The 26,243-nt window shown below is 46.3% G+C and overlaps 1 protein-coding gene across 1 annotated transcript; it reads left to right on the top strand.

The window, feature by feature from the left end:
* The first annotated feature begins 993 nt into the window (after positions 1-993).
* On the top strand, positions 994-25,959 carry LOC105069043 (TRPM8 channel-associated factor 2). Its single transcript, XM_010955084.3, has 8 exons — positions 994-1,293; positions 2,781-3,414; positions 17,865-18,856; positions 19,129-19,226; positions 20,214-20,427; positions 20,767-21,006; positions 22,528-22,865; positions 25,422-25,959. The coding sequence occupies exons 2-8, from the start codon at positions 2,792-2,794 to the stop codon at positions 25,698-25,700; spliced, it is 2,784 nt and encodes a 927-aa protein (XP_010953386.3). The 5' UTR covers positions 994-1,293; positions 2,781-2,791; the 3' UTR covers positions 25,701-25,959.
* The last annotated feature ends 284 nt before the right edge of the window (positions 25,960-26,243 follow it).

The raw sequence follows: 26,243 nt of genomic DNA on the forward strand, positions 1-26,243 counted from the left end.
AGGGTGAGCTGCAGGGAAGAAATGACAGGTTCTATTCAAAGAGGCAAGGAAGGGAATATACCAGAGGTATGTTTTTATCCAGGAAAAAGTCAAAAAGACATTTACAGAAAGAAAACACAAAAAAGAGAAGGAATCGGACAGCAAGATCCTGGAGGAGATGCTACCTATTTTATAAAGAGAATGGGTTGGAGATCTGGAGAAGACACTGGCCTTGATGAGCCCCCAAGACAGAAGAGAATACAAGCGAAGTGCTAAAATTCAATGAGGGTGTGAGAATAACTGCTGCCTTTAAATAATGCTTCTAAAGAGACAGTCATGAACCTTTAAGAAAAATAGACACATCTGGTAACTTTATAAGCAGTGCAATGATTTACATGTATAACCAGTGGTAACCCCAAAGTGGGAGGGAGAGATTTAAAAAACAGGGATCCAAAGCCCCCTTCTCCATAATCACCCTCAAGGCATAACGCTCACTCCCCTACCCCTTGCTCCCTTCCTGTACCCTCTCTCCCCTTAAAAAAACAAAAATTCCCTAGAAGTAAAAATAGCATTCTGCTGATCAAGGCTATGCAAAATCAGATTCTCGGCCAAATCCAGAGCTCTTGCACCTTGATTTTGACCTTCTCAACCCTCTTTGATAGAAATTCAGGCTGCGACCACTCTATAGTTTCAGCTGGAATGGACGTGCCTGGCGCTGTAAGACACATCACTGGGCAGCATTTCTGTTTACACTCCCAGACGCGGTTCTCTTGGTTGAGCTGCCTGGACCGTCGCTTATCTTTCCCGGCACAGGGCGCACGGCCGGGTGCTGACCACCAGGAGGCAGCCCCTCAACGCGGGAGCGGCCGGGACGGGGGTGACGCGGCGGCTGCGGTTCTTGGACGCCACACCCCAGGACCGGAGGGGAGGGTGTCCGGCTTCATGAGGGGCCAAGGCAGATCCTCGGCCGTGAGTTACGTCGTCGTTGGGGGGCTGTCCGCCCCAAGTCTGATTTATTGGAGACCTGGCGTTTATGTTCCTCACCAAGTGTGACAGTAACTTTGCGGAGCTCCTCTGGCACTGCAGGAACCCTCGGAGGGTCTAGGAGGGGCGGTGTCGGGCCCGATGCCCCGCAGGCCGAGGGAACCCGCCTCGCAGGGCGCTGCCCCAGGTGCAGCGGGCGGGGAGGAGCCTAGCGGAGGTGCCCCGGGGCCCCGCCCCTCGCCCCGCCCCGGCCGCAGGTCTGGACCGCGCGCCGCGCCCCTGCCCAGTCCTCGCTCTCCAGCCTGCGCTGCGCACCTCTGCGGTCCTAGCGTAAGTTCGCCGGTCCGAGCAGGCCCGCGGGGAGGGGCGGGGGCCAGCACCTGGATACGGTGGTGCGCCCCGAGGTGCCAGACGCAGGCCTGAGAACGTTCGCGGCAATCGGGGTGTCTGTCTCTTCTTAGGCTCATTTTTTTATTTCGTTTCACCATTCTTTCGCTCTTTGCTACTTTTCTCAAAACACTTTTCCGTCACCTCTTTGAATTTGTGGGTCAGGAATTTGATAAATGATGTGTGATGGTGTGGAGGGTGCTTGTGTGGGGGTGGGTGCGTGCGCGCGTGCACGCAGCTATAGAGAGTTGGGGTCAGAGTACTGAGAACATATTTTTTTCTGGGGTTTTTTAGTTATTTTTCTTGTAAAACTAGCGAGGCTCAAATTCCTGAAAGACCTCTCTTGGCTTGTCAGAGGCAGTTAACTCAACCTCAGGCTTCCTCACCTCTCGCTGCCTTTTCCCGAAAGCTGAGGTCAGGCACGCACTGGCTCCATTCTCCAGCTGGGGACCGGTGCTCTTTTGTGAATTCACTTTCCTGGAGACAATATTAAGAAAGAGGTAGTACTTGGGAAGGAAGTTAAAAGAGAAAAAAAGAAGCTAGAATTTTCCTGGAAATACAGGGAGTGCTCAGAGAGCCAAGCCTACTAAAGATTTGGAGGAGAAAGGGAAAGGAAAAAAGTCTAAAAATCTGGAGAGCACAGACCCTGGAGGCTTAAATTCTGGGGGAGGCACTGTTTTTCCCTCAGGGGAGAGATGAATCTGGAGGGTTCTGATTAGGAAGACATGTGAGTCGGATGGCTTGAAGATGGCTGTAGATAAGAATACATCCTGGGGACAGAAACCATATGAAACCACAGGGACCAATAGTGGAGAGACTGGTGAAAGAAGATGAACTAAATGAGGCGGCTGACGGTGTAGGACACAGGAGGGAGGAAGGATGAGACAGACAGAGCAGAAGGGTTTGGTGTTTGTCTGTTGACACCGTTCCCCAAAGCAAAGCCTGACAGATGGACCTGAGTGCAGGTAGCTGATTTGAGCAGTGAGCCCAGCACTGCAGTGAGGACGTGGGGAGGACAAATCCTGGAAAGAGGGGAAGCCAGCAGGGAAGGGCCTTTATGTCATGTATGTATGACTTAAATGTCAGGTTTCAGCTTCAATGTCACTTTCTCATGTAGGCCTCTCCTGCCACCCAATCGAAAGTAATTTTCCAGTTGCTCGATATCACATCCCTGTGTTTTATTTTTATCTAACAATTATTAATTGCTGCATTTTATCTGTTTATCTAACGAGTTATTTACTGTCCCTCTCCACCTCAAGTATCAGATTCATGAAAGCAGGGACTTTGTTGTGTTCCTTGCCACACCCCCAGGGCTTGGCATATTTTGGGGAACCTGGCAAGTGGTTTTCATATGAATGCATTTAGTTGTTTGAGTTTTCACTCGTTCGTTTTTTCTGACCAAACTGAGTCTTTGCTCTCTTCTGCTGCAGCTGATTGAACCATGGCGACAACTCCCGCTGCTGCCTTTGAGGCCCTCATGTCTGGAGTGACAAGCTGGGATGTCCCCAAAGACCCCATCCCCAGTGAACTCCTTCTGACTGGAGAGGCTGCCTTCCCAGTCATGGTGAATGACCAGGGCCAGGTCCTCATTGCCGCCTCCTCCTATGGTCAAGGCCGCCTTGTGGTTGTGTCCCACGAGGGCTACCTGCTGGAGGCTGGCTTGGCCCCATTTCTTCTCAATGCAGTGGGCTGGCTCTGTCCCTCACGTGGGGCTCCCGTTGGAGTGCACCCATCCCTGGCATCACTAGCCAGCATCCTGCAGGGCTCTGGGGTTGAGGCCCAGGTTCAGCCAGAACCGGGAGAACCCCTGGGGGTTTACTGCATCGATGCCTACGATGACACCATGACTGCAGAGCTGATCCAGTTTGTGAAACGTGGAGGGGGCTTGCTCATCGGGGGCCAGGCCTGGTGCTGGGCCAATGAGCACGGCAGTGACAAGGTGCTGTCCAAGTTCCCAGGGAACCAGGTGACCAGTGTGGCCGGAGTGTACTTCACTGACACCTGTGGGGACAATGGCCAGTTCAAGGTCTCTAAGAAGGTGCCCAAGATCCCTCTCCAGGTCAGGTGAGTGGTGTTTCCCTATGGGGAGTCTGACACATGTTCACAATACATTTGATCCCCCTCTTCAGTGAGCGTCCACTTTTAATACACATACTTTTTCACTCCTTTTCAGAACCACCACAAATGAAAAACAGGATAATTAAAATGCACTGAGGCCCAAGAGGGGCTGGGTTCTCACTGCAACCCCTGCTGGTGGCCAGAGTGACAATCAGTCTAATAGGAAAGCTTGTCATATTTGCCACGCTGTCTCCCGTGTCTGGTGCCTGCGACACAGAGTGTGTGCATCTCTTAAAGGAATGAGAAAGCATTTGCTCCCTTGTGTGAGCACGTACCATGTCCCAGGCTCCATGCAGCAGACAGAGCCCTGCTGCCTTGTCACTTATATTCCAGTGGAGAATTAGGCAGTTAAGGAAACAGATACAAACTCTAGCAGGTGTTGATAAGAGCTTAAAGAAAAGTAAAGCAGGGTAAGTGATAGAGTGACAGCAAGTAGAGTGGAGGGTATTTTGTTTAAGGTCATCAGGGAAGGTTTATCAATCAGGCCTGGTCAGGATTAGTTCGTGTTTCAAACAGAAGGGATTTAATATGGGGAACTAACTAAACCGGTGATCCACGAGCTGAAAACTGCACAGGCGACAGCACGGTAACTGAAAGATGAGCAGCAACAGGACCCACAGAGGGAGGTGGGGGTGGTCCTGGAGGCCAGGTCCTGCAGCCGCCTGGTGGAGCCTGGGGTGGTGCTGGGCCTGTCCAGTGGGAGCTGGGACCCCAGATGTATGTAGGAGCTGCATGGTGGAACCTGAGTCTCAGAGAAGACACAGTGATGGCCAGAGACACAGACTGGAGAGAGAGACACATCCCTTGACCCCTTCCTCCTTCCTGCCTGCCTCCATTCTTCTGCCTCTAATGGGCTGAACCTACCAGAAGCTGAGGGCCTAGGAAATGCAGATCCTGCTACGCAGCTGACAGACAAGAGTGGGAAGAGGATCTGAGGGCAAACAAGCCGGCAGCCAGCTTGGAAGTCTTCTCTGGTCTGGTGACATTTAGGAGACCTGAAGGAATTTAGAAAATGGCCATAGGGCCAAATATGTAAAGAGGGTTCCAGGCAGAGCCAGGAGCGAAGATGAGAGTCTAAAGCCGAGGCCCGCTTGGTTCATTCCAGGAACATCAAGGCAGCCAGTGTGACTGGAGCTGAGTGAATGGGGACTGGAGCTGAGGTCCTACAGGAACTGGAAGTCCATGGGTGGACCTTTAGCTCTTATCCGTAGCGAGATGAGAAGGCATTTTTGGATTTTGAAGAGGGTTGACATAAGGTACTTACAATCCAAAAAGAACCCTTGATTGATGGAGTGATGGTGGAGAACAGACTGTAGGAGGCAAGGGTTGAAACAGGAGCCCATTCAGGAGGTACTGAAATGAGAAATGGTGACCTGGACTGCAGCCATAAGGAGGGGCTGGAGGTTAGTTTCTGGGCCCAGCAGGCTTGGCTATTCAACCGAATATGCAGTAAGAGGGGAAGGAGTCAAGAGTTTTGGTGGTCGAATGCCTTCAGGATGGGCGTTGCCGCTTAAGGAGCTGTGAGCGACTGGAAGACAGATTAGAGGTGAGGAGTTTAGTTCGGGATATCTGGGGTTTTAGGGAACTTGTTAAATCAGTAAGTCACTGTGTTGGGTCACTGTCACAGAAGACTTAACAGTGGACTGACCACGTAGGAGGTTGTTTTCTCACGTAACATGAAGTCCAGGCAGGGCAGGCCTGGGCAGTGACTCCCTGCTTCGTGACCTCCCAGGTTCGCTCAAGCGGATTCATTCATCCTCTCTCTCCACCCCCACCATCATGGTGTGTCACTTTTACCTTTATGGTTACGAGATTGCTACTGCTGCTTCGGGCACTGCAATTACACCTGGGCAAGAATAAGCTAGAATGGGTACACCTGCTGAATATGTCCCTTTTAATGCAGAAAATAATGTATTTTCTGGGAGCCTTGATCAAAAGACTCCAATTATATTTCAGTGGCCAAAACTAGCTCAGCTAACTGCCAGAGGGTCTGAGGGGCTGAATATTTTTAAATGGGCACTGGCATCTCTGAAGAAATCAAGATTCTGCTACAAGGAAGGGCATACACATATTTGACGAGCACCCTGCAGTGCCCTGGGCCCTCAGCCCCACGCCTTGGCCCACTTGGACTTCCTTCCCTCTGAGAGGGTTGGGAGGTGATGGGTTTCTCGGAGATGGCAGGGTGGATCTGATTCACTCCAGCTTGTCTTTGACTCTAATTCTAAGGGACAAACAGGTTAAACCCCATCAATCTAATTCCTCTTAATTGTTCCAAAGGACTCCTGTCCAGCAAACTAAAACCTGTTTTTCTTCATCTATGCCTACATATTTCATCTCTGCCGCTAAATCTGGGATATATTTTGTGTTTATTTTAACTTTTAATTATGGAAAACTTCAAACGTATGCAAAAATAGAGATACTACAGCCCCCATGGAGTCATTTCATCTGACCTCAAAACCAGCCCACTCACAGTCAGTCGAATTTCAGCCATAGCCCCACCCCTGCCTCACCCCAAATTATTTTGAAGCAAATCGCAGGCATATTCCATCTGTATTTCAGTATGTATCTCTAAAGGTTTAAACTGCTTTGAAAATATAACCACAAGGCACCATTATCACACCTAAAAGAAGTAATACTTCCTTAATATCATTATACATTTCCACGATTATCTCATTTTTTTCTCAGTTTGTTGGAATTAAGACCCAAATGTTTTGATTACTTTTATGTCTCATACAAGGTGTGAGTTTCCTTTCCAGCTCTTTTCATCTCTTGCTGCCTTTTTGTTGAAGAAACTAGGTACTTTGTCCTAAGAGTTTGCTTCAGAATTCAGTCTGGGTTTTGCTGACTGGATCCCTGTGGTCTCACTGAATGTGTTCCTCTGTCCTCTGTATTTTTCGTAAATTTGAAGTTAGATCTAGAGTCTATGGCAGGGGTTGGCCAACTATGGCCTGTGGGCCAGCCCCCTGTTTCTGTAACTAAAGTTCTACAGAAGCACAGATGGGTCTGCGTGTGTACGTACTGTCTGTGGCTGTGTCTGAGCCACCGCGGCAGAGCTGAGTAGCATCAGTGGAGGATGTGTGGCCCCCAAGCATAAGATGTTTATAACCAGCTGCTAAGAAAAAGCTTCCCACACCCTGGTTGAGCGGCTTGATCGGATTCATGTTTGAATTTCTGGCCTGTTCCCTGGGTGGTAGCACGTACTTCCTTGGGTTAGAAGGTAGCGTCTGTTTCTCTCCTCCTGACGTCAGCAGTCTAACAGTCATTGCCTAGCCCTTGATCCATGAACTCATTAGTGGTTATCAAATGGCAGGTTTAAAATTCTAGCATTCCTTTTATTTAATATTTTTGGAATATTCTATAAAAAAAAACAAACTTCCTTTCGTCAGCTACAATTGTTCCTTTATATCTGTTGGGGGGGGGGGGGTCCAGGACCCCTGTGGATACCAAACCTGAGGAGACATAGTCCCTTACATAAAGTGGCAGAGTTGCAGTCCATCTTCCCTATGCACAGGTCTCACATCCATGAATTCAGCCAACCCCAGACTGGAAGGGACACAGGGTTGGCGGAATGCATGGATGTACAGATACCGAGGACAGAATATATTTGCTTACCACGTGGTATAATTTACATAGGGAAGGCAAGATACATGCTTGATACTCCCCATCCCCACTCCTTTTAACATTTTCAAAATACTGAGCTGGATCCCTAGTATATTCCAACAGTTACCATTGTGTTTGAAACTTTAAAAAAAAATTTTTAAATTTTTTTAAACTTTCGTTGTTTGTTTTGTTTTTGTTTTGGGAGGAGGTAATTAGTTTTCTTTTTTTATTAACGGCGTACTTGGGGATTGAACCCAGGACCTAGTGCGTGCTAAGCACACACTCCTAACGCTGAGCTGTACACTCCCCTCCTTGTTTGAAACTTTTTTAGTATCATTATGAACTCACAGATTGAAACACACCCACATAACAAATGTGTTGTTTCATTTATTATCATTATCAATGCCAAAATTGTCTTGTGTTTGGTCATTGTGAGCCTATTTGAGTTGATTACTGAATCTTTTTGACCTAACCTGAATAGATTTCCTTGATTTTTACTGTAACGAGAAGTTTCCGTGTCATGTTACACATTCCCTGCCCCAGACCCAAGATCAGCCATTTCTCCAAAAAGCCCTCATTTTTTAGTGGAAAATGGTATTTAGAAATCACAATCCGCTGGGTTGATTATTTCTGGGTCTTTTGAGTGGGCAGAGCTAGGAAATAAGTATTTTTAAAAGTAAATACATCAAGAGTTCACACTGATATTTCAGGTTCAGGTTTGGAGCTACAAAGTTTTATTTAATTTCAGCAACCTTAGATCTGTGTCTCCTTTTATCCCATGATGAAAAATCCTAGTTCTGTGAGAAAGCAACATCATGACTCATTTGCTTTATCCCACAATACACACATAACAACTGCAAAGTAAATGTACTGCTACCAGCACAATTAAAGATTCTATTAGTTCTTTCTATCCTTATGGCATATTTTATTAGGTTATCTAAAATCAAATAACCATCCTTAAAGTCACTTAGAATAGTTCTTCTCTGTGATTCTACCACTGAGTAAATACACATGGAGATTCGTTTGGTTATTTTACTTGTGCTTTTCAGAAATACTTTTGCAAATTAATTTTAATTTATAGCTATGTAAAATAGTCATGTGGATCCAAAGTAAAATCTCAAGAGCCTATATTCTAGCCCTGTCCCCTTCGTATAATGTCCTTCCTCGCTCCCCTTCTAAAAAATTTGTTTATATATAAGTACACACACACACACACACACACACATGCACATTGGGGTCCTTTTCTTTCCTGAATAAGGCAATAGTGTACTATGTGTATTCTCCTCCCCCCTTACTTTTCTACTAAAAATGATTTCCTGGATGTGGCTCTATAATAGTACAGAGATATGCACTATATATTTTCTTATATATAGTGTATAGATGCAGTATAGTTTACTCAGTTCTTTATTGACCGACGTTCAAATTTCAAGTATTTTTCTAAAAATTTTTCTAGTATTCTTACTGTTGCATATATATTGTAACAAATGCCTTTGTGCGTATATTTTCATATTTTTGCCATATCACTGAAAATGGGATTGCCAAGTCAAAGGAGAAATGCAAATGTAATTTTGCTAAAGACTACCAAATTCCCCAGAACTGGGTTCCCCAGGAAGCTGGCTCAGAGACAGAGACCAGTGTGTGGGAAGTTTGTCAGGGCATACACTCCACGTCAACATCAGAAGGGGAGAGGAAGGAAGGAAAAGGATTGGACAGGAGGAGAAATTGGGCTATGAGGCAAGTATTTGATAGAAAATGTTTAAATAGTATTTTTGCTATTAATTAAAACACTGGGAGAACTCTGTGTCCATGAATGGAACATTGCTTAAATTATTATGATATATCCTAGAGTTATAGAGTGAATAATTATGTAGCCATTAAAAATCATGTGTCAAAGACTAGTTGAAGGACTAAGAAAATATTCATAATATAATAGACAAAATTAAGGTATAAAACTAAATTCAAATGATGTCAAAATGTGTGCATATGTAGGTGAAATACGTAACACCAGAAGAAAAGTATTAATATTGTATCTCTAGTGATAAGTTGATGGATGTTTACTATTTTTATCTTTAAACATTTGTTATCTCCAAATTGTCTATCTATAACCTGGGGAGGAAAAGTTTTTACCTTACTTCTCTGCCTTCTTGTAAACCCTTAAACAGTAGGAAAATGGTCTTCAAATCATACTTTTTCTGACCTCACATCATTTAAATTGCTTCATTAATTCAGCAACAAAATGTATAAAGAAACAAATCTTCTTAAATATCAGTTTTCCTTCCCTCTTTCTAGTGCCCATCTATATAACCATTCTTTCATTCAACTAAAATATACTGAGTGCCTATTAAATTCTAAATGCTATTTTAGGCACTGGGATTATAGTAGCATTTAAGTCTGTATTTGTTCTATACTTTAATAAAAATAATTTTTTCACATTATCAGTTTTCCTTATTTGTAAAACTTTTACTGAAATAGCAATATGACATTAAGCATTTGAATATTTTTAGTTTCTCATAACATCCCCAACAAAATCTTTACCTTCACCCATCTTCCACTGTCATATATCTTTGCTAGTTGTGACTACATAGTACCACTGTTTTGTTTTTGCTTAAAGACACTTTCCTATTTCTAAAAGTCATCTTCTCAAGGCGAATTTCTAACCACAATATATGTTCCATAATTTGTTTTAGCTGTTTCCTTTAGTTGAGTACTTAGCTATCTTCTGGTTTGGGTATTTTGAGGAGGGGCTGTAACTGACAAATCAGCCATTCACATCTTTAAGGAATTTTAGAAATCTCCCTCAGTGCAGAGGCCGCAAGTGCAACGTTAGGTTTTGTCAACTGAAGGAAGCACACCCCAACGTAAAGTTGTGAGTTACGTTTTATCTGGGGACTTACTGAGAGCTATAGCCTGGGAGACGGGCTCTAGAGAGCTCTGAGGAACGGCTCTGAAGAGGTCAGGGAGGCGCCAGGATATATACATGAATTTTTTTTGCTGGGAAAAAACATGTCTTTGAACATCAAAAGATTACTGCTAATGACAAAGAACAGGCATCCCAAGCTAATGATTTGAGTGCCTTTCTGTCGGGGAAGATTCAAGAATCTGGGGTCATGTCCAATATTTCCTTAGATGTGCATCTTAACTATCTAGGGGCCAGTAAGTCCAAAGCTGGAATGCTTTCGGGTTTTCTCCATCCTGAATTCCTCTCAGGGTGCCCTGTAGGTGGGTGACTGTGGTGGCTGATGGCTTGACCCTTTAGAACTGGAATGGCAACATTTTTTTCTTTACAGTTTCTTATCTTATAAAATACTAAGATACTTAGAAATGCAGTTAGTCAAAAAAATAGCCTGGCAGCTCAATGGCCAAGCTAAGTCTGAGGCTTGGTTTGGGGATTTCTCTTCCCACTCTGCATCTGCCCTCAGCTCTTGGAAAGCCAGTTTATTGTCCTTATTCAGTTTCAGCTCAAACACCCTGCTCAGAAAAGCCTTCCTCAGTGACCCCAGGGCCAAACTTCCAGTTTCACTTCTCTCCGTCTCTTGCCTTAACATCAGTGACCACAATCTGTAAATACCCTGTCTGCGTACATGCCAGTGCGTGTCCAGCCCTCCGGAGTCTGAAGCTCCCCGGGTGCAATGACCCTGCCCGCTGTGTGCTGCTTTATTCTCAGCGCGCGGTGTGCGAAACGTAGCAGAGAGCAACAGATGTTACAGACCATATAAATTAATGAGTAAATAGGTGAACGAACACACATTCTAAAGCACAGGAGAGAAAGGGTGGCCTGTGACACCAGGGTTAAGACTACAGACAGCTTCACGTCATGGAACGTGCTGAGTTCCGGGGGCCTCCACCCTCAGCCCAAAACTGAGCTGGAGCTGACCAACCCCATCAACTCTAAAGTCTTAAAAGGGCCTGCACTGAGCCCAGGCCCTCAGCTCAGATGCCTGCCTCCTCCATGCACGTCTCCTTTGAAGTTTTCAGTGACCTTGCCTGCCAGCAAATCTGGGTTAAAGGCTCCTGGGCTGATCAAACAAGCTTGCTAATGTCAGATCCCCGAGGGAGGCTCTGGAACTCCTTAAGGGAACTGTCCTGTCTGCCGAGGGAAGGAGCAGTCTCTAAAAACCAACAAAAGATCCTCTCACGGGTCTTATCCCCACGGGCAAGAGCTGGCTGCACACCTAAGTTTATATACACTGCCCACACTTTAATATGCAAAGCCAGATCCAAAGACAGAGAAGAGTCTGGGGGAAACACTGACCTTGGCTCAACAGCTCATTATGCTTACACGGGGTGTAACCCGCAAGGTGCAGAACATATTAGGAGCTGCTCATATAAAAGTGAATACATACTAGTCGCTTAGGTTTATCCCTCTCTTGACGATTATGTGTTCTCTCTCTCGATCCCCACCACAACCCCGCTGAGTGCAAGGTCTTTGTCTGAGGACTCTCAGCTTGTAAGCAGCATGGTTCTGTTTTCATATTCAAGGTCCCTAAGTAGAGAGTTTCCAGGTAGAGGGAGTGTGAAATGAGCCTAGATCCCAGAATTGCCCTCCCACCAAGTCTGACTGAGTGGATGATAACTAGTGAGCAAGCAGCTGAGTGTGGAGGCTTTGATGCTGATCCCAGGTACTGCGGCTTCATGGCCAGCGGGAGGGCCAGGTGACTGAGGTGTGGTGCAGTGTGCGGCCTCTCCTGACACTGTGCCTACCCATGACGCACAACCAAAGGGAAAAAGCTGAACCCACAAATGCAAGAGGTGTCATTAATGCCTTCTCATGACACAAGAATGAGCAGATTGGGTGAGTACAAGTGTAAAAGCAGCCGAGCTCCTTCAGGATTAGGTGGAGGCAGAAAGGGACGCTGGTGTTTGCCATCTGCCAAGCACAGGGGTCGGTTGAACCCCTCCAGTGCATTCCATGCCTGGGTGGGTGGCGTCGGCCTTGATTTAGGTCCCTGAAGAGTGGAGGAACGAGGCCCCAGCAAGGACAGTATTAGGCCCCAGATGATCTCTGCCCTTCAGTTAGTGCTACAAACCTCAGGTGACAAGAAGGCGAAAGCAGCATTATACAGACCCGATATACTTCAGGGTGAATGGACATGGTGTGTATCTACATACAGACAGGTCCTGGGTAAGAGCTCACCCATACGATATCAGGATGTGCAAAGATCTGCTCGTGACAATTGTGAAAACAATCTGTACAGTAACTATATGAAAAGGCGATAATTAATTTAAAAGGGAAATGTAAGAGAGACAGAAATTTAGTACGGAAAGACAACAGAATCAATTATGCCTGGAAGAAAAATGTGGCCCAGTGAACAGAATAGAATATTTGTAGATTATGTAATTAGTGAATAAATAGATGAATGAATACACATTCATTCCTTGAGAATGCTTCACAGCATAACAGAACTTCCTAAAGATATGTGTAAAATAAACGGAGAGACAGAAGGACATGCAAAAGGGGATTTCAGAGTGAAGAGAACAAATTAAGAACCAAACACGCCTGGTGAAGTAAGTCAAGTGTCCACCATGAGGGAGAGAGGAGACAAGGCCAGGGCATGGTGACAATGCCAGCAGCTCGCTTCACACTGGACTCCCCAGTCATTGCTGTCATTAATCGCTATGCCAGGTTTTAAGTCTCCATCCAGAAAGCCATCGCCCACATCACCTGTTTGCTCAGGTGTGATTTGGTATGTTACCTAAACACCGCCATCTCTCCTTTCCTTCCCTCCTCAGTGCCTTCTCTTGCACTTCCAGCTCTGAAGAAACACATGCTTTTCCATTTGCATAAATACAGTATCATTCGCACCTTCATGTCAATTTAGAGCCTCTTTTGCACAAAATATACCTGTTGATTTCCGCACACCCGGCTGCTGTGGGCTTCATCGAAAGACTCAGTAATAGAGTGAGATTTCCAGTGTGTGGACACCACCACTGGCTTTAGAGACAAACCACCCTGGGTTTGCTTCCTGTCCCTGCTGGTTATCAGCTAAGGAACATGGGACAAATTGCCCAACTCTTCTAAGCCTCATCTATGAAAGCAAGAATAGGTTCAGGTTTGTTCTATAAAAGAGATAAGCAGTATGTGTAAATGCCTAGCATATCTTAAACCTCATTACATAATAGCTACTTCCGTTATGTTATTATCCAGACTTAAATATTGTAAATGCAGATTTATAAAAGCTTTAAATATTGGTAAATACAAATATCTGTTAAGAATTACTTAGCATCCCATCTTCTATGCTGACTTGTTCATCCGTCCTTCCTTCCTTCCTCCCCCTTTCTTCCCTCCCTTCTTTCTCTCTTCTTTTTATCTTGAGAAACAGTTCATCTCTTTACAAAAATATTTCAAAGTTAATTCAAACTTACTACGAAAAATACAAACAATACATAAATGTACAGAGGAGATCAGCAAATTGCCTCTGCCCCTTCACACCACCACTCCTGGGCTCATCCCCTGGACTCAGGCAGCCACTCTTAGAAGTTTGATACGAATCATCTCAGTTGCTTGTCTCTGCCTGTGTGTGTGTTGTAAAAATTTACTCTTTTTAATGTATCATGTTTCAGAATGTCTTCATTCTTCTGTTATGTTTACAAAACAGACTGACAGTACAGCATTGTAGGCTCTCACTTTCTCGTCCTCAGATTCTAAGATACAGCACTGTTGTCTTCTGGTTCTGATCAAGCTTGTCAGTCTTTCTGCTCAAATGATCTCTGTCCTTTCATTTTTGAATCAGTCCATCAGATGCTGAGAGATCCATTACCATCTCCAAATGCGATGATGAATTCATCAAGTTTTAATTTTCTGTGCAGCAGTTTTTGCTTTTAGCACTTTGTTTTTAGGCCCATGAAAGTTAATGAAAATTGTGTATTTGGAAAGCTTAACTTCTGTTCATAGAAAATAGTCATCTTTAATTCTTTCCTCTTTGAGGTCAACTGCATCTTATATTGATACTGGCACTTCTGCTTTCTTTTTGTTGTATTTTCCAGATACAGCTTTGTTGATTTTCTCATTTCAGTCTTTGTGTGGCATTTAGTTTCTAGTGTGTCTTTTATAAGCAGTTTGTACCTAGATGTTTTCAGCCCATTCTGAGAGCATCTATCTTTTCATATAAAAATGTAATCCATTCAGAGATACTGATAATTCAAATGTATTACTCTTGTCGTCTTGTTTTCTTATTTTGTTTTTAATTGTTTCTTTTTAATTTTTTTTTTGGCTTCTACTCTATTTGACCTAGTTTTCTCTACTTAAGTTCTCCCAGTACATTTGTAGACTATGCTTTTATTTCTATTTTCCATCAGTTACTTTAACATTTAAAATTTGTTAATTACCCGAGAAATGTATTTATAGGTTCTCCTTATTTAAAGAAACAATACTGACAAGACAAAAGCCCCTTAAGCATCTCTTTCAATACCAGCCCCTTCTCTCCATCACTCAATCCAGAATGCCCTTGTCAGTTTATTGTGGATTCATCCTGAACTATCCATGTTAGTTGTCCTAGGTCTACCTGTTGTTTTCAACTGGTAAATAGTAAGCCACAGTATGGCTAAATCCCGGGTTTTTATTTGCTCTTCCTTCATGGTACCATGTGCACCATCTTACCAGCCCTTCCCAGGGAACCAGTGTTGACAACCCAGGGTGTTATCTTCCATATTCTCCCCACGTCCATATAATCATCTACAGGTATTATACATGTCTGTGTGTGCACACAGGTCTCTGTGCATATATGTATATATGTATACACAAACATGTAAATACAAACATATACACACGTGTATTCACATATTTAATGAGGGGGTGAGTCCTTTTTTCAGCAGAGGAAGCCGAGGTAAGAGGTGAGAGGCAGTGCAGCTGGGGTGGCTGCTCCAGTCCCCTTGCAGGTTAATGTGACATAATTGCCACCTCGTTTCTATGGCGTGTCTTACTGCTGCTAGGTAGTGTCTCCCCACCAGGACCACACTGGGTGCTGCTGGAACCGGAGACAAACAGAGTGTGCTCCTACCCCAGAGCAACCTTCTGATTCAGTATCGGTGTTTCTGAAAGTAAGTCCAGAATATTAGGATACATCCAGACTGGTTTTACATGTTGCCTACACCGAGGGTGTTCTACGTGGATCAGTGCTCAGAACTGTGATCCTATCAGCATCCTAGGGCTGCCGTGACAAGGCAGCACAAACTGGTTGACTTAACAGAATTTTATCGTCTCACAGTTGGAGGCTGAAAATCTGAGATCAAGGCGTTAGCAGAGTTGGTTCCTTCTGAGGCTGTGAGGGAGAATCTATTCCAAGCCCCTCTCCCAGCTTCTGGGGGTTTGCTGGCCACCTTTAGCCTCCCTCGGTTTGTGGAAGCATCACCCTGAGCACTGTCCTCACTTCACATGGTGTTCTCCCTGTGCTGGTGTCTGTGTCCAGACCCCCCCCTTGTTATAAGGACACCAGGCATACTGGATGAGGACTGCTCCAGTGTGACCTCATCCTAACTCAGCTAATTACATCTGCAATGATCCTGTTTCCAATAAGGTCACATCCTGAGGTACTAGGGGTTAGGACTTCAACAAATTAATTTGGAGGAGACACAACTCAACCCATAACAGTGACCTTTTGGTACTAAGGTCCCTGTTTATCAGATACAAAGGGCTTAATTATCAGATAAATATTCTGTATGTGTTTATATATTTTAAATACTCACTAACATGTGTTGAAGGCACTATGTTAGCCAGTTTAGGGAGGTCATCTTTATTGAATTCTCCCAGAAACAAATGAGGAAGTGGTGGCTTTGAGAAGGAAGGCTTTTCTGGCTGCCCTGCCGGAGGGGAGGCGAGATCGTTCCTGATTAGAGCCAGAGCCCCCGGGTGGCTGGCTCAGCTGCATGGCAGCAGTGAGACAGTTTTATAAGCACATGCGTGTAAACTGCAGGTCACCGGTGGCATTAACGTGGCTCTCCATAGTAAAGATGTCCTATCATTAGCTGAGACCTTATCTGTCAGAAGATTCTGCAAGAACACCTGGAGCTAAGTCTACAAGCTGAGTCTTGTAACTCAACATCATTACTCCACAAAATAAGTCTTTAAGTCTCTAAAGGGAGAAAAAAAGCTACAGGCCAAACTGACGCCTGAAACCTTTTGACATTTGCCATGTTAGTTTGAAAATGAGATGACAAAACTAAACCATGATATGTCCTCGTTTTCATGCTGAAGAGAAACTAAGGAGAAACTCTACAAGGGGGCTTTATTTTGGTAATGTTTTGCTATTCGAATGAGTAAGTCTTTTTTTTTTTTTTTTTTTTATGAGACAGTAAGGTTTATAAAGCTAATCTGTGACCCTACTAGTTTACATGACCACTGAAGACATTTTGATAAATGTACTTTAGATACTGTTTCTATGTCTGGTTTTGTGGGTTTTGTTTTTAGTGTTTCGTTTGCAAACTTCGGCTTATTTAGAGCATAGTATCTTGGAATCTGATTTTTATATTTTTTCTATTAAGTGTTTACTAATAATATCTAATAATTATTTAAATTAGTGCATGGTTTGTTATTTAGTTAACCATACCTTATTTAACCAATTTCCTATTGTTTGACGTTTAAAGTATCTACAGATGGGTTTAAAAAATTCTTGAAATACAAAATCATTTCTGAATTCATTACATTTTGGTCATTTCTCAACACAAATTAGTAAATATTCCTATCAGATTTAAGTGAGAATTTTTTTTAAGTTGGCTTGTATAAATCTTCAAGTTTAGTATTAAACAGTAGATCAGAAGCAGTATGTGGAGAGGGGGCTTTGATGTTTTTTGCTGCCTTCTTTTACAGAAACGCTTCTCTGAGAAATGTATAAGAAGGACTACATTTTAAAGGAATAACAGATCTATTTTTCTAACTTAATTCATCTGAAAGCTTAGTTACAGGCACACCTCAGAGATTCTGAGGGTGCTGTTCCAGACTACCGCAATAAAGCGAGTCACCCAAGTTTTTGGTTTCCCAGTGCATATAAAAGTTATGTTTACACTAGACTGTACTCTTTTAAGTGAGCAATGGCATTATGTCTGAACTACCTTAATGTAAAAATATTTCATTGCTAAAAAAAATGCCCAATTACAATAGTAACACCAAGATCACTGATCACAGATCACCGTAACAAATATAGTAATAACAAAAAAGCTGGAAATATGCAGTTACCAAAATGTGACACAGAGACACAAAGTGAGCAAATGATGGTGGAAAAATAGCTCTGATAGATTCCCCCGACACAGAGTTGCCACAAACCTTCACTTTGTAAAAAAAACAAAACAAAATAAAAACGCAGTATCTTCAAAGCTCAGTAAAGCGAAGTGCAATTAAAGGAGGTATGCCTGTACTTTAAAGACTTGAAATTCAAGGCAGAATATTCAACACTCAGTCGATTAACATGGAAAGAACAAACTCCTGGAAGTGTTTACTTGGGGAATGTGGGTTTTAAAATGTGCAGATAAAGCCACTACCTCACTCTTCAGCATTTCATCAAATCTATGACATTTATTTTAAGGAGCACCATTATTTTATTTTATTTCAATTTTTTAAATTTTAGTTTTAAAGAGGAAACTGCCAATTAAATGATATGCCATCAATTGTTTTAAAAGGTAAAAAAATATGCCTTGCACTCAATAAATGGTATTACATACTAAAATCTCAAATGTTATTAGTAAGAATAAGATTGGCATGAACTCTGTAATCTTTGAACCCACACAGATTTCTCTGTTCAGTGAACTCATTTCAGTGGTTCACTAACTGCAGCTCCTCTGCTCCTTTTCCTTTGTCCCTGTTGCAGGTGTGGGGAGGATCCCCGGCAGGATCAGCAGCAGCTCCTGGAAGGGATCACAGAGCTGGACATCCAGACGGGAGTGATCCCCTCGCAGCTGCTGGTGCACGGGGCCCTGGCCTTCCCCCTGGGCTTAGATGCCTCGCTCGGCTGCTTCCTGGCAGCTGCCCGCTATGGCCGGGGCCGGGTGGTCTTAGCTGCCCACGAAGGCATGCTCTGTGCTCCCAAGATGGAGCCCTTTTTGCTCAATGCTGTGCACTGGCTGGCCAGAGGCCAGACGGGCAAAGTTGGGGTGAACACAAGTCTGGAAAACCTGTGTGCCCTGCTATCAGAGCATGGCCTGGAATGCAGTCTGGAGCCCCATCTGACGGGAGACCTGTGTGTCTACTGCTGTGTGGCTTACAGTGACGAGGAGGCTACGCAGCTGCAGGAGTTTGTGGCCGAGGGTGGGGGCTTGCTGATCGGGGGCCAGGCCTGGTGGTGGGCCTCCGAGAACCCAGGCAGCTCCGCTCTGGCTGGCTTCCCTGGTAACGTCATCCTCAACTGCTTTGGCCTCAGTATCCTAGCTCAGACAGTGAACCCAGGCTGCTTCCCTGTCCCTTCCCCGGAGAAGCAGAGCTACCACTTCCGCAAGGCGCTCTCTGAATTCCAGGCTGTCCTGAATCATGGGGGTGGGAACTTGGAAAAGAGCTGGCTAGCCAGACTGGGAGTCGATGGTGCAGCTTTCCTCCAGATTCCGGCCAAGGGGGTCCCTGCTTATGCGTCCTTGCACCGGCTCCTGCGGAAGACTCTGCGCCTGTCGGGCCTCCCAGCTGTGAGCCGGGAAAACCCAGTTGCCAGTGACACCTGCGAGGCGGCAGTGCTCTACCTGGCCACAGAGCTGGCGCACTCCGGCAATGACTGCTCCCAGCTGGCGCAGGAGCTTGGGGTCTGGTCCTGCAGCCCCAGTCTGTCCATCTCAGATCACCCCATCACGGTGGAGATCGATGGAAGCAACCCAGGTAGGGAAGACGGGGCTGGGGGAAGGTGTGGCTAGCAGGCTTCCCGGGGCACGCAGACACTGAAGCTCAGGCAGGCCAGCTCCATTCTGTCAGGTACTTTCAAGGAAACTGGGGTTGGGATTCTGCTTAGGGTTTAGGAAGGATGCATGCAAGAAGCATGGATGAGCGGAGGTGTGCAGAGCAGGGCTGTAGCCCTGGGAGGGGCTGTGAGGCTCCAGGTGGGGTGAAGTCAGGTCGGGGGAGAACTCAGCCTCTCCTATGGTTCTTCTCAGGCAGCGAGGATGCCTGGGTGAGTACAGGGCTCTACCTCCATAATGGACAAGATGCAGAAGTCTCCTTGTCTGAAGCTGCGGCCTCTGCTGGCCTGAAGGTAAGACCAGAACCCCCTCTGCCACATCTCAGAGCCACAGAGCTGCTGCATTCTCATCCAGCTCGCAGCCGTGCTCCCAAGAGTGCCGGGCATCGTTCTGCCCGTGTCACAGATTTCACAGATGGAACGGCTAAGTCACAGGGAGCCCAGGCCAGTGGCTGAAGATGCCAGAGCTCCTATCATCAGATCCAGGCCCAGACACAAGCCCTCAGAGTTCCACCTCCTGACAGAGACGTGAGGAGAAAGCACCTGTCACATGTGCAGAGTCTCACTCATTTCCCAGCTCAGCCTTCCTGAGTCTTAAAACCCCTTTACCTTGACACCTGAAGGGTATACTTAATCCCATCACTCACAAAAATAGGCCGTCATGCAGAATTAAATTCTTCCTGCCTCCGTTCTGGGGGGGTCACTTCCCACCACAGTTGGGGTTTCTTCTGTGTCAGTCTCCTTTCTTGAGCTCACCTACATTAAACCTACGAAAAGCAGCCCCAGGGCTCCAGACCAAACAACACTCAATCCATCTGAGCAGGAGGGGAGGCCGGGACCGAGAGGGAGGAGAGAGCCAGTCCTCCTGGCTCAGCCCAGACCCCACTGCCTCTGGACGGGCCTCCTTTCTGTACACAGAGTGGGGATGAGGAGCCCCTAGGCCTCACTCCCAGCATCAGAATAACGACATAGGCTTGGGCCCTGGCGCCTGCTGCAGAGGCACCGGGGACCCTGGTCAATATCAGCCTCAGGGTTATGCCTGGTCCGCCCAATGATGGTCCACTGTGGAGCTGTTTAAATCCCCAGAAAAATGGTTCTCCATACCTTGCGGTCCGTATGCCTTTTGGAGTGCTAAAATCTCACAGACTTGCATGCACAGCTCACAGGAAGGGGAAGCCGGAGTTTTTCTCATACGTGCCCTCCACATCGCACCACACACAACCCCACACCCACAGCACAGAGACCCAGCTCCTCTCACACGTGGTGGAATCCCCTCTCCAGGTACAGGTTGGCTGCCACACCGATGACTTGACGAGCGCCAGCAAGCTGTCTCGAGCCCCCGTGGTGACTTACCAGTGCAGCATGGATAGGACCACACGGACAGTCGCCTGCCTCTGGGGTGGTCTTCTCTATGTCATCGTGCCCAAGGGCAGTACACTGGGCCCTGTGTCTGTCACCATCAGAAGAGCTGTGCCTGCCCCGTATTACAAGCTGGGTGAGTGGACTGAACGTGGAGGGAGGCGGGAGATCTGGGGACGCCGCAGTAGCTGTGGGCTGCTGCTACGAAGGGGAGGGAGAGGATTGGTGGCCAGGAGGAGGAAGAACTGTTCAAGGTGGAAGTGGAGGCAGGAGGTGAGGTACACTCTGTGTCCACAGAGACTTCAGGGCAGAACAGGCGGAAGGGTCTAGAGGCCTGTCCTTCAGTTCGCAGCATGCAGCCCCACGTGATGATCGCTCATTATTTCAGTGTCCTCCTCCGGGAGTTCAGGTGGTGTTTTTCAGCTCAAGGGAACCTGAGGAAGTGGGTGACAGGATCCATGGTATTTATTCCCAGGTAAGACGTCCCTGGAGAAGTGGAGGAACTGTATCCAGGAGAGCCCGGCTCCCTGGGGGGAGCTGGCAACAGACAACATCATCTTGACACTGCCAACTGCAGACCTCAGGGGCCTGGACGACCCCGAGCCCTTGCTCCGCCTCTGGGATGAGATGATGCAGGCCATAGCCAGGCTGGCAGCCCAGCCCTTCCCTTTCCTCTGTCCAGAGAGGATTGTTGCTGACGTGCAGCTCTCAGCCGGTGGGTACCCCGGGGGGAGGCTCCTAGTCTATGGACACCATTTATTTATCATTTTGCCTTTGGGGGGGGCGTGATTTTCTTTTTTTTAGTGCCTTTATCTGGTTTTGGTATCAGGGTGATGGTGGCTTCATATAATGACTTTGGGAATGTTCCATCCTCTTCAGTCTTTTGGAATAGTTTGAGAAGGTTAGGGGTCAGTTATTCGTATGTTTGGTAGAATTCCCCAGTGAAGCCATCTGGTCCTGGGCTTTGGTTTGTAGGGAGTTTTTTTAATTAAACATTCTATTTCACTTCTAGTGATTGGTCTATACAAATTATGTTTCTTCTTGACTCAGTTTGGCCAAGCTGTATGTTTCTAGAAACTTGTCCATTTCTTCTAGGTTATCCAGTTTGTTGGCATATAACTTCATAGTATTTTCTTACGATTTTTTTTTGTATTTCTGTAGAATCAGTTATTTCTCCTCTTCCATTTCTTATTTTGCTTATTTGAGTCCTCTCTCTTTTCTTCTTGTTAGCCTGGCTTAAGGATTTTGTTTATCCTTTCAAAAAACCAGCTCTCAGTTTTATTGATCTTTTCTATTGCTTTTATCTCTGTTTTATTTATTTCCTCTGTGATCTTTATTATTTCCTTCCTTCTGCTGAATTTTATTTTGCCTTTTTCTAATGTCCAATATGTGTAAGACATAATTTTACCAGTAAAGAGAAAAAAGACATTCAAGACATGGACCTTGATGGGAATAAAAAGATGTTTACATGTGAAAAGGTAAATCATGTTCATCTACAAGGTGAGATTTCACAGGATGGCAGAACAGTCACAGAAAAATCAGTACCAGGAGCTCAAGGGAACAGTGACGGTGTTTCAAGGAGAAGTTAAAACAGAAGAACCTCCTTCAAACATAAGTCAGAGTTGGCAACGAAACAAGAGAGTAAAGAGGCTTATGTGAAGTACTGACTGGCTTAGCGGAAAGAATGGCAGCTAAAAAAAATAAGGATGTCTGGTTCCAACGTGCAGAAAATTTCTCTGGACCTGGTTTCTTATCTTTTAAAAAAAGACAAGATTATTGATATGAAAGAGAATGAACCTGGACAACAGTGGTTTATGTGGGAGAAGGAATGGCAATGTTCTAGCCTCAAGGATCTCAAATTTAGACACAATACCTTACATCGCAAACTCACATACAAGGGAACATCACATAAAATGAAGCACTGAGTTATAGAGAGAGTAACGGTACTGTCCAGGGCCAGAGTGACAGGACTGTCCAGGGCCAGAGTGACAGGACTGTCCAGGGACAGACTGACAGGACTATCCAGGGCCAGAGTGAGAGGCTGGGAAGAGGGTAGGGTCTCTTCAGTCTCTACCAAGTCAGAGAGAGCATCTGCTTTCCAATCAGCATGGAGATTCTGGAATTACTGGGGACAGCCAGGATGGCGAGGGAAATGTACACAGTGGAGAGGAACGAAGGGAGATGGGTTTGGGCAGGTGCCCCCGCCCCCTCCTCACTCTTTGTCCTGTGTCCCCAGGCTGGATGCACGCAGGGTACCCCATCATGTGCCACCTGGAGTCGGTGCAGGAGCTCATCAATGAGACAGGCGTGAGAAGCAGAGGTCTGTGGGGACCCATCCACGAGCTGGGCCACAACCAGCAGCGTTGGCAGTGGGAGTTCCCCCCGCACACCTCCGAGGCCACCTGCAACCTGTGGTCAGTCTACGTGCACGAGACGGTCCTGGGCATCCCCAGGGATCAGGCCCACCCTGATCTGAGCCCTCCAGAACGAGAGAAGAGGATCAAAACACATCTGGGAAAGGGAGCCCCCCTGAATGACTGGGAGTTGTGGACGGCTCTGGAACTGTATCTACAGGTACTGAGCAGAAATTCAGGGAGACTGGGGTGGGGTGGGGGTGGCCAGACCTTTCTGTCAGGTAGCAGCTTCAATCCAACCACCCCTGCTAGCCTGGGCCCACCAGCTCCCCTGGCTGCAAGGCGGTGCTGCTCTGGTTACACGTTTCTGAGATGGAGACAGTGACTCCTGTGCCTCTCACCTCCTATGATTTCACAATGACAAGTAAGAGGAAGTGCAAAGTATTATGAAAGAAAGTAAGTGGAGAGAAACACAGCCCCGGATTTCTTGATTAAGGGCGGAATTGCTGAGTAAGACTCCCCGAGACTGAGCCACAGCTCTCGCACGCACTGCTTTTGTCCTTTGTCCCCTCCAAAGTATTTCAGCAACGGTAATTGCTCTGTTTTGCTTTGTTTTCCCTCTCCTTAATTTCACGGGTCCAGTAAGTATTGCATTCTTTCTTAGTTACTTACAGTGACGTGTTACGGGCAACTGCATTACTAAGACAGCCTCGTAGGAAATAAATCTGGTAACAAGATTCTCAGAATTCCATCACCCACCTGAACCCAAAATGTTTCTGAAATGAGTAAATAAATAACCAACTCGGGAGAGCACCAAGGTCCTGAAGCAAGTTGACTGCCTGTGAAATGAGCGTAAATCCCTGTCCCCTCGCCCATCCTGCTTTGAATTTTAATACTTTCAAGTCATCAAAGCCGCTCCCCACATCAGGTCCCCTACATTGTGTGCCGTGACCCTCTAGTGGGCACGGCCCGCTTTTCATAGGCACATATAGAGTTAAAGACCGTGGGCATCCTGCCCAGTGTCACACATGTAAATGATGGCCCCAGAACCTGAAATCAGGAGTTCGTGACAAGCCCAGACTTTTGCACTTCCATAACCCCCGCTTTGATTCTTTTTCTTTCACTTGTTTTTCTGAAGAGTGAGTGTGAGACAGCCCCTGTCAATGAGATCACTTTGCACTGCATCAGCTCAGGGTTCTTCTAGAGCCAGTCTGAGGGTCTGCAGGGAAGCAGACACTCGTGGTAGTCGGCACTGAAGTGCAAGACAAAGCCCTAATTCCACTCTACCCACTGGCCGACTCACCAGGGAGCCCTGGATATCATTTTGCAAAAGCTATGGAGAGACCCCCCTCATCTTGGAATCTGAGGCTTGGTCTGAGGACAGACAGACACCTTCAGCTTTCCCCACCTGCGGGGGGTCTGCTCCCCATCATTCCTCCGGCTGTTCTGGCATCTTGCTTTGGCGCCCTGCAGCCCGCCTCCCACGCCACCGCCAAAACAGCCTGCAGGTTCACGTTTAAACCTCGTCACGTGCTCTCCCTTGCACACAGGATACAGCAGAAGCTGCTCGGCTGGGCGCACAAGGCCCCTCATTATCAGACGTTCACCAGTACCTCCCTCCCAACTCCCAGTCTCCCACCTCCACAGTTACCCTCCAGTTTACCCGCCTGCTCCCCACTGGGAACACGTCTCACTGTTTCGGCTGCTCCATGCTTCCCTCCTGCAGCTGAAACGTGCTTGAACATCTTGTCTCTCACCTGTCAAGTCACCTGTCACAATTCAGCTCTATCGTCCTCTTCTCCTGACGCCATCTCCTTGACAAGCCAACTTTTTTTGTAATTTCTTTACTTACACATCTGTCTGTCTGTCCCGCTGGCCAGGGACCTCCAGAAGGATAAGAGCTCTTGCCTAGCACTACAGCTGGCACATTGCAGATATTTAATAAATGTTACTTGTGTAGTAAGTGCCACATCTGTCGACGTATTAAACTAACGGTGATGAGCAGGAGGACCGCCGAAGGCCAAGGCAGTGCGAGCAGAGGGCGCTGATCCAAGTGTCATCTGTCCTCAGGCTTTTACACCCCAGAGTCAGAGGATTCTCCTCCATCAAAGGGGGAGTGAGGTCTTGGAAACCCCAAGATCCCCGCTAATTCTAAATCTCTGTATTCTTAGCTAACAAGGGCCTCCTGTCCATGGCTTTCAGGTGAGTTGTTCCCTATAAAGTCTGATCCACTCCCACGCTGAGCCCCTTGTGACATACCTGCTTCTTCCTTGTTTCATCCCAAAGGCAGTGTTCCACGAAGAAGAAAACAGTCACAGGTCTGAGACGGCTAAAAAAGAAAAAAAAAAAGGATTTTATTATGTCTGAAAATTGTTGGAAGTTTCCAGCTTTGGGGTCCCAGTCCCCATCTCAGTCAGGCACAAACCTGTCTGGTGCCTGGGAGAACACGAAGGAACTGGGGATATAAGTCTTTCTCACATAATGGTGACAGCTCTCATTTATTGAGCATCTACCTCTTTTCGGACAGTAGGATCCTCATGAAGTCCCCTACTAGATCCTGGGGTACAGGCTTCGTGGCCAGGGGGTGGAACGAGCCAGCAGGGTTGTATTTATGTGCAGGAGTAAGAGGGGAGACAGGGGCGAGTGAAGAAGTGAATGAAGCTAGTGGATGACTGAGGGGAAGAAGCACCGGGAGGGAAGTGCACTCGTGGGCATGCGTGCTGCACGGACTTCCACTAACCCCCGGGCCTCACCCTGCCCTCCCTTGTCTTCCCAGCTCCAGGAGGCCTTTGGGTGGGAGCCGTTCACCGAGCTCTTTGCTGAGTACCAGACCCTGTCTGACATCCCTGAAGACAACCCTGGCAAGATGAACCTGTGGGTGCAGAAGTTCTCTGAAAAGGTGCAGAAGAATCTGGCTCCTTTCTTTGAGGCCTGGGGCTGGCCGGTCCAGAAGGAAGTGGCTGACAGCCTGGCCTGTCTGCCTGGGTGGGAGGAAAACCCCATGCTTAATGAGCAGTCTTTATGCCCCAAGGATTGTGTGAGGTACTTCCTATGAGTTACCTCGTGGAATCTTCACGACAAACCTCTGAGTTACTCCATTTCACAAATGAGAAAACAGTCACTTAGGGATGTTAAATTACCTCTGAAATCACAGAAGAATCGGGGCTTTTGCAATTAAAAAATTGTGGCACTTTCCTCCATAAATGATTAATAATTTAAACAAAAATTCACCTAGAAAATGTAAGTTCAGTAAAGTTCTGATTTATCCCATGTTCACTACTGAATTGTTATTAAACATGAAATTTAACCTCCAAGAGGGTATTGCTCCTGATTTCCTGGTTGTCCAGCGTGTGGTTAGCCTCCCTTACAGGCAGAGCAAGGACTTGAACCCAGGCAACTCAACTCCAGAACGGGTGTTCTTACCCAAGAAGCCAGAGATAAGGAACGAAAAATGCTGGGTTTAAGAGGTTGCCATAGAGACCGAGACAAAACCTGACTTTCCACACATTCTCTGGAAGCTGGAGCCTGTCTGTGTTACAGAGAGACGGTGGCTCTGTCTAAGTTCAGAATTAATTGTCCGTAACTGTGACGCTCAGAG

Source organism: Camelus bactrianus, chromosome 7, assembly GCF_048773025.1.
Source record: "Camelus bactrianus isolate YW-2024 breed Bactrian camel chromosome 7, ASM4877302v1, whole genome shotgun sequence".
In the NCBI taxonomy this organism is placed as follows: Eukaryota; Metazoa; Chordata; class Mammalia; order Artiodactyla; family Camelidae; genus Camelus; species Camelus bactrianus.

Excerpts from the sequence above, each read along its gene's own strand:
- LOC105069043 (XM_010955084.3), top strand. The coding sequence starts at position 2,792 with ATGGCGACAACTCCCGCTGCTGCCTTTGAGGCCCTCATGTCTGGAGTG. Across the intron at positions 18,857-19,128 it reads GATCGATGGAAGCAACCCAG|GCAGCGAGGATGCCTGGGTG; the intron begins GTAGGGAAGACG and ends GGTTCTTCTCAG. Across the intron at positions 19,227-20,213 it reads CGGCCTCTGCTGGCCTGAAG|GTACAGGTTGGCTGCCACAC; the intron begins GTAAGACCAGAA and ends TCCCCTCTCCAG.